This window comes from Myotis myotis, unplaced genomic scaffold (assembly GCF_014108235.1).
Source record: "Myotis myotis isolate mMyoMyo1 unplaced genomic scaffold, mMyoMyo1.p scaffold_m19_p_19, whole genome shotgun sequence".
Lineage (NCBI taxonomy): Eukaryota > Metazoa > Chordata > Mammalia > Chiroptera > Vespertilionidae > Myotis > Myotis myotis.
Window position 1 is genome coordinate 30,728,621 of NW_023416323.1, and position 17,116 is coordinate 30,745,736.

General features: G+C 54.3%; 2 protein-coding genes across 6 annotated transcripts; both read right to left on the reverse strand.

The window, feature by feature from the left end:
• Positions 1 to 3,571: 3,571 nt before the first annotated feature.
• Positions 3,572 to 5,272, reverse strand: NRN1L (neuritin 1 like). Its single transcript, XM_036346216.1, has 2 exons — positions 4,059 to 5,272; positions 3,572 to 3,944 (listed from the first exon to the last, which is right to left on the reverse strand). Exons 1-2 carry the CDS (start codon positions 4,091 to 4,093, stop codon positions 3,659 to 3,661), a joined length of 321 nt encoding a protein of 106 aa, XP_036202109.1. The 5' UTR covers positions 4,094 to 5,272; the 3' UTR covers positions 3,572 to 3,658.
• Positions 5,273 to 5,423: 151 nt separating this feature from the next.
• On the reverse strand, positions 5,424 to 16,834 carry EDC4 (enhancer of mRNA decapping 4). 5 transcript variants are annotated; one of them, XM_036346212.1, is made up of 29 exons: positions 16,563 to 16,834; positions 13,531 to 13,687; positions 13,028 to 13,139; positions 12,641 to 12,740; positions 12,198 to 12,387; positions 11,944 to 12,091; positions 11,751 to 11,855; positions 11,313 to 11,422; positions 11,147 to 11,230; positions 10,970 to 11,065; positions 10,768 to 10,870; positions 10,468 to 10,648; positions 10,302 to 10,374; positions 10,130 to 10,221; positions 9,864 to 10,051; positions 9,651 to 9,766; positions 9,399 to 9,573; positions 8,642 to 9,075; positions 8,461 to 8,565; positions 8,224 to 8,376; positions 8,102 to 8,138; positions 7,795 to 7,972; positions 7,525 to 7,680; positions 7,306 to 7,421; positions 7,036 to 7,201; positions 6,763 to 6,949; positions 6,455 to 6,674; positions 6,212 to 6,375; positions 5,424 to 5,970 (listed from the first exon to the last, which is right to left on the reverse strand). In XM_036346212.1, exons 1-29 carry the CDS (start codon positions 16,642 to 16,644, stop codon positions 5,778 to 5,780), a joined length of 4,221 nt encoding a protein of 1,406 aa, XP_036202105.1. In that variant the 5' UTR covers positions 16,645 to 16,834; the 3' UTR covers positions 5,424 to 5,777. The 5 variants fall into 5 exon arrangements, with proteins under 5 accessions (XP_036202105.1, XP_036202106.1, XP_036202104.1 ...); XM_036346213.1 differs by having other exon boundaries at positions 9,399 to 9,558; positions 9,864 to 10,063; XM_036346211.1 differs by having other exon boundaries at positions 9,864 to 10,063.
• Positions 16,835 to 17,116: the final 282 nt, after the last annotated feature.

Consider the following 17,116-nt stretch of genomic DNA (forward strand, 5'->3'; position numbering starts at 1 on the left):
ATCCTAAGACTGCAAAGCAAGTAGATTTTTTAAAAAAATCTTGTTACTATTCACAATGACTTCTCTATAGGATCAGAATTGTTTAATTGTTTCACTACTTTACAAACAACCCAAATTGCAGAGGACTGGGGAATAGATGCTGCAGGTAATAAAAGGATTGTAATCTCCATCCATCTTCCTAATTTCAGTCTGTTCATTTATTCAACAAGTCTTTGTTGAATGAACATTTACTTTGCACATGGAACTGTCTTTAATGAACTACATAAGCCAGCCATTTTCTTTTTAAAAAAATATTTTTATTGATTTCAGAGAGGAACGGAGAGGGAGAGAGATGGAAACATTAATGATGAGAGAGAATCATTGATTGGCTGCCTCCTGCACACCCCACACTGGGGATCGAGCCTGCAACCCAGCCATGTGCCCTGACAGGGAATTGAACCGTGACCTCCTGGTTCATAGGTCGATGCTCAACCACTGAGCCATGCCAGCTGGACAAGCCAGCAATTTTCAACCAGTGTGCTGCAAGAATTTTTAAAACATGCAATACCTGACTATTTAGCCAGGGGCACTGACCTCTTTTCCCTTGGATTGTAAAGTAAAAAAAATGACAACAGCCAACACAATAGCTGTCTGATGTGAATGAATCAAAATTATACCACTTTTTTAATTTTTAATTTTTTTAAATTGATTTCAGAGAGAGAGATAAACACATCAATGATAAGAGAGAATCATTAACTGGCTGCCTCCTGCATACCCCCTGCCAGAAATGGAGCCCAAAACCCAAGTTTGTGCCCTGACCTGGAATCAAACTATGACCTCCTGGTTCTTAGGTCAATGCTCAATCACTAAGCCACACCTGGCCAGGCTATAACAATTTTTTTGGCAGAGTGGCAAAAAATATATTTTTTGGTGTGCTGAAGAATTTTAGTGATTACATTGTGTCACAAGATGAAAAAGGTTGAAAATCACTGATATAAGCTAATGTTATACTTTAAACCTAAAAGTGAATTAACACCAATAAATATTATTTTGTCTGTTTAATTTAGTAGGGAATTATGAACTTTTTTTGTTAATCCTTACCCAAGGATATTTTTTCAATTAATTTTTTAGAGAATGGAAAGGAGAGGGAGAGACAGAGAGAGAAATATGGATGTAAGAGAGACACATCAACTGGTTGCCAGTGATGGAGCTTACAACTAAGTTGATGTGCCCTTGTGTAGAATCGAACCCGCAACCCTTCAGTTGGCAGGCCGACATTCTAACCACTAGGGCTGTTTCATGTCTGCAGAGCTGCCAATGTGAGAAACACTGCCCCATGATGCTCTGGCCTGGGTGGCTGTATCCAGGGTCCAGTCTGTATGACTATCAGCTTACCTCTCTCCTCCAGCTTTGGGATAAAATACACAAAGCTCTTAAGCCCTTAGCCAGAGAGCAGATTCTGTCCCCACCACCAAACCCATACACACACTCCAGGTCACTCAATTCCAGGGAAGAGCAAGGATTTAGGGAGCAAACACGAGGCAAAAGTAGGTCACAGCAGGAGGATGGTAATCCCTGCTGTGGCTGGCCAGAGCAGTCAGCCCCTGCTATCAAGAGTGGCTCTGGGAAGACTTTTGGGGTCTGGAGCCCCAGCACCATCCCTTCTGACAGTAAGCCCAGACATTCTCAGCCCACGCGCTTGGGGACTGTTAACATTTCCTATGCTGGACTTAGAGATTCTATCTTTCATTCCACAGCTCCCACAAGTATATTCTTTACACCCAGCCCTAGATAGGGTAGTAGAGATACAAAGAGGACCCTTGGGGAGTACACAGACAGGAATTCTGACCCAGACCCAGACAGTAATAAGCTAGTGCTGTTATCAGTCCTGAGATAGACGAGAGCCCGCGAGCTACGTGGACCGGTAGGAGGCTGCTGATTCAGTTTGGAGTCAGGGTAGAAAGTATTTCCTGGAGGAGGTGATGCTGAACAAGAAAGAAATTCACCAGGAGAAAATGGGGAAGGGTTCAGAGAATAGATGTACACAGACCCAGAGGAATAAGTATGGTCTTTCCTTCTGGAAAATGCTGGTGGCCAAAGAGGGGCAGACCTGGGAGTGTTGTTTTTCTGAACTTTCTCCTTCAGGTGATAGAAGGTGGGTAGTGCCGGTGGGGAGAGAAGCGGGGATAAAAGCACAGGAGCAGAGAGAGGGCAGAGAGGGAGTTAATGGAAGCACCTGACCTAATCGGAATGGGAAGCATGGATTGAAACAGGACTCCTACATATGTGGGTGGAGGTCTCTGGAAGCACTTGTCACTCTGGAGCCTCTGCAAGGGTCCTCTCAGGCCTGATTCTGTCCTGAGGGCACAGCTCCCAGGACGGGCTTTAGTGTAAATCTGGCCTGCCTAGATATGGGTTCCCGCCCATCTCTCTCTCCCTCCCTCCCAACTGATTCTTTTTGGGCCCCTCTTGTGATGCCTTCTCCAAATCAGCCCCACCTCTCCTCCGCCACTTGTAAGCCTCCATCCTTACCTCCTATTGCCCCTATCATGCTCCTTCTCTGAAGCTTCCCCTGACCCCAGGGGCTGGATCGGTAGATCACTCCTCTCCTCTGTGCTGCTACAGAAGCGAGTTGGAGTAGACTGATAAACTGTGGGCAGAGCTGGCTTATGTAGGGCCTCGTAGACAATGAGAAGGAGCTTAACAGCAGAATCGTTTTTCAATATAGATAATGGAGAATAAAGCGGAGGGAGTGAGAGCAGAAGCCACTGAGGACGCCATGCCGTGCCCACTGTGGGGTGGTGGTTTGGAATAGGGTCCTGGTGCTGGTGGTAGGAGACTGAACAAAAGAGGATCTCACCCTCTCCGAGACCCCTCCTTCCCTCAGGAAGTGCCCATGCTGAATCTTGCTCTTCTCTCCTCCAGGATGAACAGGGGCACCTCACACCACACTCCCATTCCGTGCTTCCAGAATGCCTTCCGAAATTGTTTTGATTTCACGCTGTACACCTCTTCTCAAAGAACAAGCTTGTGGAGCGCAGAGGCCAGGGGAACCCTCATTGTGACTCCAGTTTCAGCAGCTCCAGGTCACCTTGGGGAATTGAATGTAAATTCCAACAGGGGCTCCCCACCTACTGAAACAGGCTCCCTTTAGATGGACAGGACCCCAGAGATGGACAGGACAGAGCACTTAGAGTTGTCTTAAAGGCTAAGGTGGCAGTTCAGCAGAGGAGGAGGTGAGATGGTCAGGAGTCTGGAGGCTAGAATGAACCTGGGGGGTGGGGGTGGCCATGGTGGGGAGTAGGGTGAGATACTACTCCACCACCTCACAGGGTCCCTGGGGGCCAGGTAGGGCTAGGAATACCAACCTGGGAGGACAGCCCACTAGAGGTCCTGGAACCTGCACGTAATGGAAAGCTCAGCACTGCCCCTGGGAAATGAGTGTTTGCAAGGAGAAAGATGGAGTCCCCTGTGGCAGCCTTGGGCCCTGCCCATTCTGTCTTGGGGATCAGCTTCTGGACGCCTCCATCTCAGTCAAGCAGTGAGCAGCCAGAAGAAAGAAAGGAGCTCAGTACAAATATAAATACCTTTAATGAAAGCTGAATGCACCTTACAGAGCTTCGAGGACAGCCACCAGAGCTGGGGTGGCAGCAGGGGCACTGCTACTTGACCCCAATGGCTAGGCCAGAGGCCCCAGGAGGCAAACAAATGCCAGAGCAGCCGCGAGCAGCAGGGGAGCAGGGGCTGGGGTTAGGGCAGGTGCTGTCCCCCTCAGTGTCTCCTGGTTGGTCTCGGGGACTGCACCATGCTCCCAGACGTGCACAGGGCTGCCACACAGAGTGTGCAAGTTATCTGGGTGCGGGGTCCGACGAGCTTCTTGCTGTAGTGACTCCCACACCGCAGCCGCCTCCTTCGGGCAACCCGACAGAACTTGAGAGGCGCAGGTGTGGAAGTCATTCCAAGACCTGTTCAGGGCATGGGATGAGGGGAGTTAGGTGGGAAAAGGAGGCTTTGGAATGGGAAGAGGTTCAGGCACGGAGAGTAGAGGGTCAGGCTGCTGTCCATGCACCTGCTCTTACCTGCAGATGGTCTCCAGCTCGCCTCCGTGACCCATGCCATCCCCCAAGCGGATGAGACACTTGGCAAAGCCCTGGTATATGTCACAGCGGCTTTGGCCCACGGCAGCTGCCTCCAGTGGAGATAAAAGGACTGGGGTTAGGGGTGGAAAATAGTTGATAGGATGAACTGGCCCACCTCCCAACTCCCAGGGGCTTATTTACTCTGGCAAGCTCTGGGGACATGACTCAGCGTGAAAGAGGTACCCCGGGGAAATGAGGGGCACATCTGGGATCACCTGCCTGGGCTCTATTCTAGGTGGGACTGAACAGACTCAATGTAGCGGAAGGCAGGGTAGTGTCCTCACATCCCAGGGGTCAGCTCTTCCTCTGAGCTTCTGGGGCTTCTGCAGCCCCAAGTCGGGTAAAGATGATCCGAATGAAGGAGCCAGGACAAGATAAAGGGGGACAGGGTCCAGGGCCACACTTCCCCTCCCCAGCACCATCCAGTCTCTCTGCAGTTTAGACAAACTTTGCTTGGCTTTCCCACCCCATCCAAAACAAGTATTTCAGACAAGTAGGGCAAGATAGAGGGTGTCAGGATCCAGGCCAGATTCTAACAGAACACCTCAGGGGGACCCCAAAGCTGGTCTGAGTCTCACCAAAGGCTATGTCTTCCCTTTATTAGAATGGGGGCTGTGAAATTTTGAGGTCCTTCCCCCACAACCAGGGCTCAGTTCACACCCCTCACTTTCAGTTCTAAAGACACCAGTACACATTATTCCCGCCATAGAGCCCTTGCACCTCCTTGCCACACTGGCTCCCAGCGCTCAGGAAGGCTGTGCCCCAGCTCCCACACACCCTACACCCAGCCTGATGAGGGTGTAAGGCCCAGGTCTAGTACGCCTGCACTCACCCAGTGGTGGTAACAGCAGCAGCAGCAGCAGCCCCACCGCACTGGGCAGTTGCTGGCAGTGGTGACAGCAGCAGCAGAGCATCATCCCCGGCTGGGAGCTAGTGCCAAACTAGCAGCTCCGCTAGGAGTACAGCCCTTCAGCCCAGCCTCCGGAAGGAGGGGCTGTGATTGGATGGGAGCTGGGGGCGGGGCTTCAAAGCCAGCAGGCAGCCCCACCACCAGTAGGCAAATCAGTAGGCAAGTTGACAAAGAGGGACCCTAGAGATAAGAGCCCAGGGGATCACTGCTGGCTAAGCTGAGCCCAGGGCCCGTGGCCCAGGGATGGAGAGGGGAGATGTAGGAAAGCCGATGAGGGTGGGTGGCCAGGCCCATGGAGTGGGTTGGCCTTGACAGAGCTCTACAAAAGGAGGAGAGGCCAGGGAATAGAGAGCAGTTATCAAAGTCACTCCAAAGACACACCAAAAGCACACATATTCCATTTTATTCAAAAAGCATTTAATTGAATTCCTTAATGTTTTTCAAAAACAAAAAGATCCAAAACAGAGGTAAAAAGGAACATGGAAAATTCAACTCAAGTGGTGTCACAATCTCAGGGAGTCATGCTCCAGGCATGGCAGAACCCAAGAAGGCACAATACCCACCCTGGGCCCAGCCTAAACCTGCTGGCTACCATAACCAGTAGACCACAGCCAGTGCTCACCCCTCAACCACCTCAGAGGTGCAGAGGTGGAAGCCTGAGCAGGTACAGAGCAGACATGACCCTGCTTTGGCCTAGGCCCGTCTACTGGCCTTCAGTGCCACCCCACCCCAGAGCACGGCAGGCTTAGCTAAGGGAGGCTGGGGGTCACAAGGCCATGCAACATGAGACTGAGACGCCGGGCCACTTTGCTGAGTGAGTTGTGTGGTTCGGCCTGCAGGAACTGGAAGAGCTTCTGGCGCACCTGGGCCATGACGGAGCCCATGTGGTCCCGAGTGACAGGGTCACTGTGGTCCAGATGCATCACAGCCTCTTCCAAGTAGCTAAGGACGGAGGAAAGGTACAGGCTACAGGTGGGCTCTGGCAGATGGGAGCGCCCCCTGGTGGCACTGAGGCCGACAGGGATGCCTAACAAAGGAACCCACCAGGCCCGAGATGGGTGGAGGCAAAGGGAACTGGTGGAGAGAATTAGGGAGGGAGTCAGGCTAGAGCTGGAGTCTCTGCTTTGAACTGTTCCCCCACCTCCACCTGAGCCCCTCTCCTGGTCCAACTGCGCCCACTCACCTTAGCTTGAGGTCAGTTCGAGTGCCAAGGTCAGAGGCCAGCTGCTGGATGAGGGAAAGGAGCACAGGCTGGGAGAGTGGGCAGGGTGGCTGCCCAAAAACCTGGCCCGGGTCCACAGTTTCACAAACATATAGCACCAGGTTCAGGTCAGCAGCTGTCAGGGCCTGGGTAGAGAATAGCATTTAGTGTGTGGCCCTTGTCAGGAGACACTTGAGCCTTAGCTGGGCCTAATGCCTGGCGTACCTGCTGGAAGGCCTGATTGAGGTGGCCCTGCTGCAGCAGCTGCAGGATATGGGCTTGCTGGGCCTGGCAGTCGAGGTGGGTAGTAGGGACAGGTGTGCCAGCAGCTGAGCGCATGGCCTGCATGATGCTAGAGGTGACGGCGGCCTGCTGCTCCTTGAGTGCCACACTCACCTCACCCTTAACAATGCGCTGTACCTGTGCTAAAATGGACTCCTGCAGGCTGCAAAGGGAAATGAGGGAGATGAAGTAGGGAGTCTGGTGTGGCCCTTTCCAAACGTACCACCTTGCCCAGGACCCTACCCACACACCTGCCCACAGCCACATGCAGCTGGTGCTGCACTTCAGCCCGAACACTGCTGGACACAGTGGCTGCCATCTGCTCAGTGGCGCCCTGCAGTGTGCTGACCAGGCCCCGCAGCTGAGCTAATACAGGTTCCCTCGCCTCCTGCTCTCGCACCTTCCGGCTCTTCATGTGGCTCTCTAGCTGTTGCAAGTCTGAAAGTTGACCATGGGGGCCATGAGAGTGATGGGGAAGAAGAGGATAGCCCCTCCTCCACCTTGGAGCATATGACTCCACTCACATTCCTGTGTGCCCAGTCGGAAACTATCATTGATCTGCTGGAACATAGCCTGGCAGCTCTTCTCAAAGGCAGGCAGCACCACACTCTGGAAGGCTTCACGGTAGGCGGCCTGCATGGGCCCCTGTAACGTGTCTGCAGCTGCTCGGGCGATGGCATCTGTCAAGTTCTGGAGGTAGAGGGAGGGGCCGGGTCGAGCCAAAAGCCTGAGCCCAAGCTGGCCTGACCAACCCCACCAACCACCAACCTCCTTCATCTTTGACCCTTTAGCACCTTGGACTTCAGCAGCTTGGAGATATTCTCTTTCATGCTACCCTCCACAGCTGTGAGCTTGGTGGCTACTGAGGTGTTCAGTTGGCCTGCCACAGGCTCCAGACTCCTAGAGACACCTGGGGCAGGGTGCGGAGGGAGAGGTGGAGCCACGAGAAGAAGCTTGACAGGTAGGGGCCCACTCCCATCCAGCCCATCCAGAAGTCTGCATGCAAAACTCACATGGAGGCACCGTCTTCTTGATCTCATCCCGTATGCTACGCTCTAGTCGCCCAGCCACAGCTGAAGACAGTGCCTGGGACAGCTGTTGTGTCAGCTGTTCCTGCAGCTGCCCCCCCCGTTGCTGCCCCTCGGCCAGTGCCCGCTCCAGCCGCCGCTCTGTACTGTAGTTAAGGAACAGGCCTGGAGCAAGTCCCATTTCCCTTCTAGGTCTAAGAATGCTGCAGCTGCCCCTATCCCTCTGCCATGCCAGGTCACTGCCCACAAGGATACGCTCCTGTTCATGCCGAGACTCGAGGGCACGTTCCACGTGGCCTGTGACGGTGCTCTGCAGGCCTTCGAGCTGGGTGCACAGACGCTGCAGCAGCTCTTCTTGGCTGTGCCGCAGCTCCGCCAGCTCTCTCTGCTGTTGCCAAATTAGTGCTGGCCAGTCCTCAGGGGGCTCTGCCACCTGCCAGTAGCACCAACAATCACATGCCTACCCCACCTGTCCCCACACACTAGACTAGGGAATGGCCCAGAGCTCTTCCCCACCCTGAGAGAGGAGTCCTAGAAGTAGAAAGGGTATTTGCTCACTCACCTGGTGCTCCGTGAGCCGGGATCCCACGGCTGAATCCCTGCCATAGGCGAGAAACACCTCAGGCCAAGTCATGCAGGCAGCCTACGGACCACCCCTCTCCCTGGTCCCAGGACCTCTCCTACCCATCATCCTTTTTGCCCTTCCTCTTGAGCTTGGGTGAGGTCCGAGGGGATCCCTTAGTCTTCCAGTCCTTGGCAGGCAGTCGTGGAGTGGGAACTTTGGTGCTAAAGCCCCCTGCAGCAGAGGCAAGGCTGGCCACCTCATCATCGTGGTCACTGTGAAAAGGGGAGAGAAAGGCCTAAGTGCCTACCACTTGCTGGCCCTCCCTTGTGAGAGAAAGGCTGTCGAGTGGCATCTACCTTTGTTCAGCGCTGGTGTCCTGGCTGTCATGTTGCTGCAGCAAGTGATAAGGTGGTCGGTGGAAGGCCAGGCTCTTATGCTTTTCCTGAAGGCCATTCCTAGGGCTGGGAGGACGGCTGACTCAGATGACCATCTGAAACCCTTAGCATCAGTATACTTTCCCCCTCCCAAGCTCCTCACCTTTCTGCGAGACTGCTACAGGTCTCCCGAGTAATGTCTGGTGCTGTTGGCCAGACCTGACTGTCAGGGGCTGTGGCCTCCTGGGTCAAGGCTGCCTCCAGAAGGGAAGGGGTACTATGCCGATCCCCATCCCCCGGGCCTCCATCCAGGCTAAGCTGGGGGCCCAGCTCAGGCCCTGGCCGGGGGCGTGGGGACAGCAGATGTAGTGCAGAGGCAGCTGAGGCCATACTATTTGGCTCAAGGTCCTCAGGAGCAGAGGAGCCAAAGCCACGGGACAGGGCCTCAGATGCGATCTCAGGGATGTCCTGGGACAGGGCAGTGGAAGCCGAGGAGATAACATCAGGAGAGCGGGTACGGCTGGGGGAAGCCTGGGGTAGCCCCAAGGGCTCTACTTCCTGCAGTTCCAGGGCGAGTGCAGAGGCAGCAGTAGGTACCTGAAGTGGGCCAAAATGGGGACTTAGAGGGAAGGAAATAGGGGTGGGGGAAACACAGAGACAAGGCACTGGTGTTTGCAGTGATGCGATGGGACAGTGGGGAAGGGGGATGCAGTAAAAGACAGCCACAGCTCTGGAGGAGAGGAGGTGGGAATGGATGGGCTGAGGAGCTGCCCTGTAGGGAACATGGGAGGCTGAGATGACCTCAAGGGAAATATGGGCCACTTGAAGCAGAACAGGACAAGGAGACAGGGTGCTATAGAAGACTGCTCCGACCTTCCTGATGTTATACACCCGCTAACCTGCATTTCACACTCACGCACCTGTCCAGGCCCTTTGGGAGTCAATTTGTCAGCTGGACCTGGGAGCAGGCTGGGCAGGAGGCTGCGTGGGCTTGTCTGCAGGCTGCTGCCGCCGCTGCTGCTCATTGTCAGACTGCCATCCAGCTGCAGCTTGGGGCTCAAGGTCAGCTCCTCAGGTGGCCTGATGGCGGGAAGGCTGAGGCATAAGCAGCCAGAGCTTGGCATCAGCTGGCACCAACCCTCGCCATCCCCCAACTCTGACCCTCACTTCACCTGGGCAAGGAGGGGTCCACAGCTGAGGTACTGCTCATGGCAGATACAGCTGTAAGAGAGGAGCTGCTGCTGCTGCTGCTGCTGCTACTGCTGCTATTACTAGGGGATGAAGCAATCTGGGGAGATGCAGAGAGTAAGAGCTGTGGCCTATGGGTAGGGATTCCCAGGTCCCCCTGCCCTAAGCCCTAAACCCCAAGCCCAGCCCCAGCACACCTGTTGCAAGGAGGTGCTAGGTGTCATGAAGGCGTCAGGTGTCATCAGCTTGGGCTTGGTCTCACTGCTCAGACTAAGGAAGTCAGCGGGTGCAGGTAGCTCCACAATGCGTCGGAGATCAGGCTGGGAGCCGTGAGTAGCTGAACTCAGGCCCTCGGTGCCCAGTTCGGGCCGAGATTCTCCAAATGCTGTGGGGAAATCTGCCATCTTAGTCAGATCTCAGACCCTGGCCAGTTTAACCTGCTTCCCTCTCACCCCTTACTCACCAAAATCCTCATGGGCAGTGTGGGTGGGGAGCGGGGCCACCACATCAGGGTTGAGCTGTGGCTGGAAGCGGATCTGCACATCTTGCAATGCCCTTCAGGAAGAGGAGAATAGGAGAGGGCTCAAAGGGGCCAGAGTCAGTAGGGTGAGGAGGGGCAGACAGGGCACACTCACTTAGTATGCACACAGAAGAGCTTGATGAGCACACCGGCTGCAGACTCCATGGCACCAGCTCCGTGGGTCCCATCTGCAAGGACAATGTGGACAACTAAACCCCTGGCCCTCTGTGCCTTGGCACTCCCTACATACCAACATATAGCCCCGACCCTGAGCAGCTCACCAGCCCCGAGGCTGTCATTCTCTTCCTCAGCAGGCAGCACCTCCGTGTGCCGCAGCCGGCAGCGACTCACCACCTGGATACCAAAGCTCAGTACAGGGTGGGTGAGCAGGAACTCAGAGATGGAACTGAAGCAGGCACGGCCTTCTTCCTGGTTCTGCAGCAGCTCCATCACATAAAGGACCTGCACAGGCAGCGCATTCACAGCTGAGCTCAGGGGCTGTGAAGGCTGTAGATGTGCCACATATCCCTACCTGCCCCGATGATACCAACTCTGCCCGAGGTGTCCCCAATGCAGTCTACCTTCCGTTGTACATCGCTGAGAATCAGGTATTCTGCTGAGAGGTCCAAGCAAACTTTGAGGCTAGGGGGCACACTCACTGAGCTGAAGATATCTGGGGAGAAACTGGGAGGCCACAAGGCAGGATGAATGAGCCTAAGAGAGTGGAAAGAACTCACATCCCCAACCCTGCTAACCCTGTCCAGCTCCCCAGCTTGTGCTTACCGAATGGTCTGCAGGCAGGTCCAAGACACTGTGCACCACATCTTTAACTCCTGATTCTGGTCAGCACCAGTAATGAGAAACCTCCAGAAAGGGACCCTGCAAAGCAATAAGACACTGAGTGACTGGCTGGGCGCCCAAGGTCCAGTGCATCACCCACATGCCTGCCCACTCACTCACTCAGGGTCCTGTTTCTTGTGGTTGTCACAAAATAGGAGGCAGGAGAGTGGCCGCCCATCATGAGGCTTCAACTCATGCAGACATCTGCAAGCAGGCAGATGAGGGACCTGAGTAGGTGATCTAGTCCCCTACCTGGGGGTTCCTGGTCCCTCAGCTCCTGCCTTACCTTGGCTCATCCTGCCCCTCAATGTAGATCTGCCAGAACTTGACAAAGCCATCATGGCTTGCTGTAGCCAGGACAGTCCCATCAGGTGAGAGGGCCCCTTCACTCAGGTACTGGGAAGAACCCAAAGAGCCTTGCTTTACCACCTGACTAGAGGTGGGAGCAAGGCCATCTCAGATGAGAATGACAGTGAGCTGGCCTGACCCACAGTGGATCTGCATGTTTGCATGCAAGACTGAATATTGGGAGGGGGGGTCATAAAGAAGACTAGACCCATGGGGTGCACATTAGGCGTGAGCTCCCCAGGTAAAGGTTACTTTGTGATCCGCGTCCCCATGGGCAGAATGCTAGTAAAGCTATCTGAGCAGCTATGGGTATGAGGAATAGATGAGACACATAAGAAAAGGGGAAGAGAAGGGAGGCAGTCAGTTGCAGGCTTACTGTGCTGTGGCCTTTTACCATGATGAAGCCCTGCTTGATTTGGCTGACATCCACGGGCCAGGTGCTGTGGTTGGAACGGAGCATGTCCAGGTTCCACACCTCAGCCTGGAGGGTACAGAGAGGTGAGTGTTCAGCCCATGTCCACACCATGGCTGCTCTATCCACGCCCTCTCCCTATGCCCAGCCTCCTCACCCGGTCCTCATGCAACAGGGCCACCATTGGGCTGCCCTCCTCACAGCAGTCTTCACTCTCCTCAGGAATGAAGGGGCACCAGATGATCCTACGGAAGTGGTTCAGTGGCGTACCCTCTGGCTGCCGGATATGGACCAAAATCTCTTCTCTAAGTGGGGTGTTAAGGATTAGACAAGTGGATGATGAGTGTGTCTGGCATCCCCAGCTCTGCCCACCTTTTTTCAGCCCCCCATTCCATCCCAAGGAAAGGATACTGAATTTTGCCATTAACCAGAGCCAAGTGCCACACGAACAGGTTTCCTGCCTCATCTAGGCAGGCCAACTGTGGAGAGTTGACGTGTGCGAAGGCCAGGTCAGCCACACTGCCTGTGAAGCCCTTGAGCAGGGTCCGCTCCGAAGTGCTGACACTGATCACCCGCACCATCGCTGAGCCATTGTTGGCAGCTGGAATCAGGACAGGGGTTGGCCATAAGTGAGTGTCTAAGCCCAGGCAGCAGCAGAGAAGCTCTGCCCTTGCCCGCCTCAGTGTTACCACCAATCTCAAGCTTGGTTTTTCCACTTGGCTCCCCAAAGCCTGGCAGAGACAAGACTTCCATTGTATCCCTAACATCTGAGTGGTCTGAGTGGCCTTACACTGAATCTGCATCTCTGGAGCTTCCGGCAGAACACCCCCCTCCTCTCCCTTGACCCAACTCACCCCGAATGGCATAGGCCAAGAAGGAGTTGGACACAGCAATCAGGTTGCCATAGTAGTATTTCTGCTCCCAGTCATACTTGGCGACAGGCTGGATTTTCACCTGAGAACCAAGGGTGAGGAAGGTCGTAGAAGCTGAGGGCTGGGACAGCTTTCCAGAGCTTAGGTGCTCCCCAGCATCCCTGCAGACAGCAGAGGCTGCATGTGCAAGCCCAGCCACCCAATCACAACTCCTGGGGCCAGATTCCAGAGACTTGGTAGCCAACCCTGGCTTCCTAAGATTGGGGCATACTACCTGTTAAGGTGGTCCCCATAGGAACTGGCAGCATGAGAGTGGAGAGGAAGAGACTGTGTGCCCCATCCACCATACATGCCACAACATCCTAGTACCTTGTTGCTCCCCCGTGCCTTGCTCGAGATGCTGGAGTCACTGCTGGCCACAATCTCCACCTCCTTGGCCAAAATCCCAATGCAGGTAGAGCTGTCATCTCCTGAGAGGCAGCTGCGGGGAGGGGTGCAAAAACTTAACTCTTGTTTACCCCAAGTTTCAATAGGCAGGGTTGGAATGTGGAGAAGATACAGCTACCATGAGGAAGGTGTCCAATCCCAGGTGCACAGCTCTGGGTCCACTGATCCCCAGACCAGTAGCTCACCTCCCTCCTTGGGAATGTTAAATCAGGCACCTAAACTTTAGATCCAGGCCAAGCTCTTGATCTTGTCCTCACCCCTCATCCTAGGGCAAGCTCCATGTGGTTAAGTGCTCCATCCAGGACATCTAGTGTGGGAGCAGCAGAGGCTGCTAGCCCTTCTCTCCCCCCCCTCCCCCTCATGCCTTTAGCTAAGAGATACTCCAAAGACGTCATCACCACCACTATTATCTCCCAGATACTCACATGACCTGCTTCTCCTGAAGGTTAATGGATGGCTTGGACCGGAGACCAGGCTTGTTTGCTGAAGTACCATCCCCTGAGCAGAGGGGGTCTGGGACCAGGAGCCCATTGAGGTCACCATTGTAGGTGTTAGATGGCCGCTGGCTCTCTGCACTGGGGCCTGAGGACAGGTAGGACCACTATCATGAAGTTGTTTCACCTGCCTACTGGCCTCTCTTCCTGCAGAGCCTCCCTCCAGAACCATCAGGTACTCAGGAACACTCAACTGAGACACGTCTATGGGAAGGAAGGCCCTTTGTTCATCTCTCATTCCATAACACTTAAGGTGAACCCAATGTATACCAGGACCAAGGATGAGCATGAGGCTCTTCTACCTCAGAGCGGGGTGCAAGCCATCAAGGATCCTCTAAGGTAACGGTTCTCAACCTGTGGGTCGCGACCCCTTGGGCGGTAGAACGACCCTTTCACAGGGGTCGCCTAAGACCATCCTGCATATCAGATATTTACATTACGATTCGTAACAGTAGCAACATTACAGTTATGAAGTAGCAACGAAAATAATTTTATGGTTGGGTCACAAAATGAGGAACTGTATTTAAAGGGCCAGAAGGTTGAGAACCACTGCTAAGGCCAATTAATACTCAGGCCCGAGTGAGTCAACACAGAGGGACTATGTGTACGTGAGGGAGGACATGGGACGGGTCAGGACAGATTTCATAGAAGAGCGGCCATCAGAGCCAGTGTAGCTAGAACACACAAACATGGGAAGGATAAAGGGAAAACAAGGCTCCAGAGGAATCAGGTATGAGGGTGAGGTGCTTAGATTCTCCCTGTGGGGATGAGAACCAGAAGAGTTTTTAAAGGGAAAGTGACATGGTCAGCACTGGCCAGAGGGCTCATTGCTCTAAGGCAATATGCAGAATAGTTGAGAATCTAGGTGAGAGATACCAGGGCCTAGACCTAGGTAGTGGCAGGGGTTGGAGAAGAAAAGATGGGCTCCTAAGGCATGGAAGGGGAGTGATAAGATGTGGAAGTATGGAAGAAAGGAGCCTGCCCCACAGAGAAACGGCTCAGAAGAAGCTACCTTGGGCAGGTAAACTCAGGATGAATGAACATGAAGAGCTGGACAAAGAAGAGAGACACTATGGGGTAGTGTGTTGAGTCAGGAAAGACAGCATTTTAGTTGTTTGCCATTCACTGAGTTTCAAGCAACCTCCTAGACTCTGACACCACTCCAAAACTCCCAGGTGCCAAGGAGACTAGGATTCACATTCTGGATCACATCAAGTTTCTAGGCACAAAAAAGTCTGGGGTCTGACATGGTCCTCCAATGAGAGGAGACAAGCCAGAGCTCCTTGGCAAACAGGAGAATCAAGCATCAATCAATAAACAAGGAGCTCAGAAAAAAAGTCTCCAGGCCACTTCACTTGGATGAGAGCCACGTTAGCTGCTCAGGGGTAAGCTGACCACTTTCCTTCCCAGGAAGGCTATCATGAGGACGAACGGCACAGGGTTGGCCATGCCAGGCTCTGCCAACCCTTTGTGGCGTTTAGTCTACCTAGCAGCTGATGAGCATGAAAGGACCAAGCCAAGCTCATGAGTAAAGGGAGCACACTCCAGGCCTGGTGCAAAGGGCTCAGTGGTTCCAGGCAGCAGATGGCTTTTCTCAGGAAATAGGGGGTAGTTAACCCCACCCAGCGTGAGCACCAGTGCCTGCCGCGGTAGCAGCCAGTCTGGGCCTCCCAGCAGGTTTAAGAACAGGGTCTGAGGGCCCTCGCCGGTTTGGCTCAGTGGATAGAGCAGCCGCCTGTGGACTGAAGGGTCCCTGGTTCAATTCCGGTCAAAGGCACATGTTCAGGTTGCAGGCTCAATCCCCGGTAGGGGGTGTGCAGGAGGCAGTCCATCAATGACTCTCATCTTTGATGTTTCTCTCTCTCTCCCCCCCTCTCTGAAATCAATTTAAATAAATAAATAAATAAATAAATAAATAAATAAATAAATAAATAAATAAATAAATAATAAAAAGCAGGGTCTGAGGAAACACCAGTTCTCAGCTCTGGACACTTGCACACCTAAACCACCATCAACAGCTGGCCTTTCAACCACTACAACCTCACAGGTCGCTGGACCTGCCAGGAAGCTTCGGTACCTTCACGCATGCTGTTTCCTTTTTTGTGAATGCCTTCCTGACTACTAAACTGTTCATACTACAAAACCTAAACATTGTCTCCTTTCTCAGACCTGTTCTCAGGCACTCTCCAGTCCCCACCCCACCCACCCTGTACCCATCAACATACCAAAACGCTCCTCTCTTTCAACAGCATTATGTTACACCTTCCTTAGCCGCCGCCCCCCCCGCCCCCCCCCCCCCCCCCCCCGGGCAGGAGCAGCTCTGAAGGATCACTGCAAGCCCAAATAAAGTTTAAAAGAAAGGAAAGGAACCAGGGCTTGCGGATGTTTGTGGCCTAATTCAATCAGAGCCATGCAGTCTGTGATTTGCCTTAATCCCAGAGAGGACACAGAATTGGGAGTGGCCACTTTCCCTCCAGAAAAGTTTCTGAAAGCATGCCTAAAGTCTCTATTTTAGAGGGAAGGGCAAGTTGCAGAGGGGATCCTCAGCTCCGCAGCACAGCGCCCGGGTCTCGACACAGAACTCAGCGTACAGAGCACGGACTAGGCCTCAGAACTACGGCAAACGGGTTGGGCACTCAGATCAGTACCAGCAACACCAGAGGCTTTGGGGCCAGGAAACCAAGGGGGCCCCGCGGCTTAAGAGAAGGAGCCTCACCTCACCTTCAGCAGAGACGCTGAAGGACGAGGCAAAAAGGCCCGGCGCTGGGGTGGGGAGGGATCGCCCCGGGGTCTGCGCCCTTCTGGGAGCATGCTTAGGGGTTTACGGCTCTGACCATCGTCTGCCCTCCCAGCCGGGAGGGTGCAGAGCCGGTCCGGAGGGGCCTGCAGGCCCTGAGGGCGAGCCTGGCTCGAGCCGCCCCTCTGACCCTCGGCGAGGGCCCACCCCCGCTGTCCTGGCTCACCTCCCGCGGGCCGGTCCAGCTTGAGAATGTCCCGTAGGTGCTGCGTGGCGTCCTCTATGTCGATGCTCGCGCAGGAGGCCATAGGCCCAGCCACAAGCGCCCTGTACGCGCCGCGTTCGTTTCGCTGCCGCCACGCACCAGCCGAACACAGTCGCGCAGGAACCAGATGCGGCACGCCGATCACTACAATGGGTCCACCCGCACAAACCGCGGCCCGCACCAAGCCCCTGAACCCCTCCAATCCCACCAACCGCCTCCACTTCCGGCCCGCCGAGCCTCGGCTTCCCGGAATCTGCACCGACTGGAGAAGAAAGGTTCCGGGCTGAGAGCGGACGCCTCACTCCTTCAGAAGCCGTCTCCCTCCGCTATCCCCCCCGAAGTGCCAGCGGGGGCGGGAGAGTTTCGCAGGGTTGAGGCAGAAGAAAGCCCTACTAGCCTCAGGATATCCCGCCGGGTCCATGCCCACTCCCAAGGCATGGACTCATGATGGGCCTAGGACCGGGTCAACTCCGCCACTCAGGCTGTAGTCAGACCTCTCCAACAAGAAACTGAAT

Bases quoted from the DNA above. Each gene is read 5' to 3' on its own strand.
- NRN1L (XM_036346216.1), bottom strand. From the start codon at position 4,093: ATGGGTCACGGAGGCGAGCTGGAGACCATCTGCAG. The intron at 3,945-4,058 runs GTAAGAGCAGGT...TGCCCTGAACAG, and splicing joins GAGCTGGAGACCATCTGCAG to GTCTTGGAATGACTTCCACA.
- EDC4 (XM_036346211.1), bottom strand. From the start codon at position 16,644: ATGGCCTCCTGCGCGAGCATCGACATAGAGGACGCCACGCAGCACCTA. The intron at 12,741-13,027 runs GTACTAGGATGT...CTTGGTTCTCAG, and splicing joins AGGCACGGGGGAGCAACAAG to GTGAAAATCCAGCCTGTCGC. The intron at 10,649-10,767 runs GTAGACTGCATT...CTGCCTGTGCAG, and splicing joins TCAGCGATGTACAACGGAAG to GTCCTTTATGTGATGGAGCT.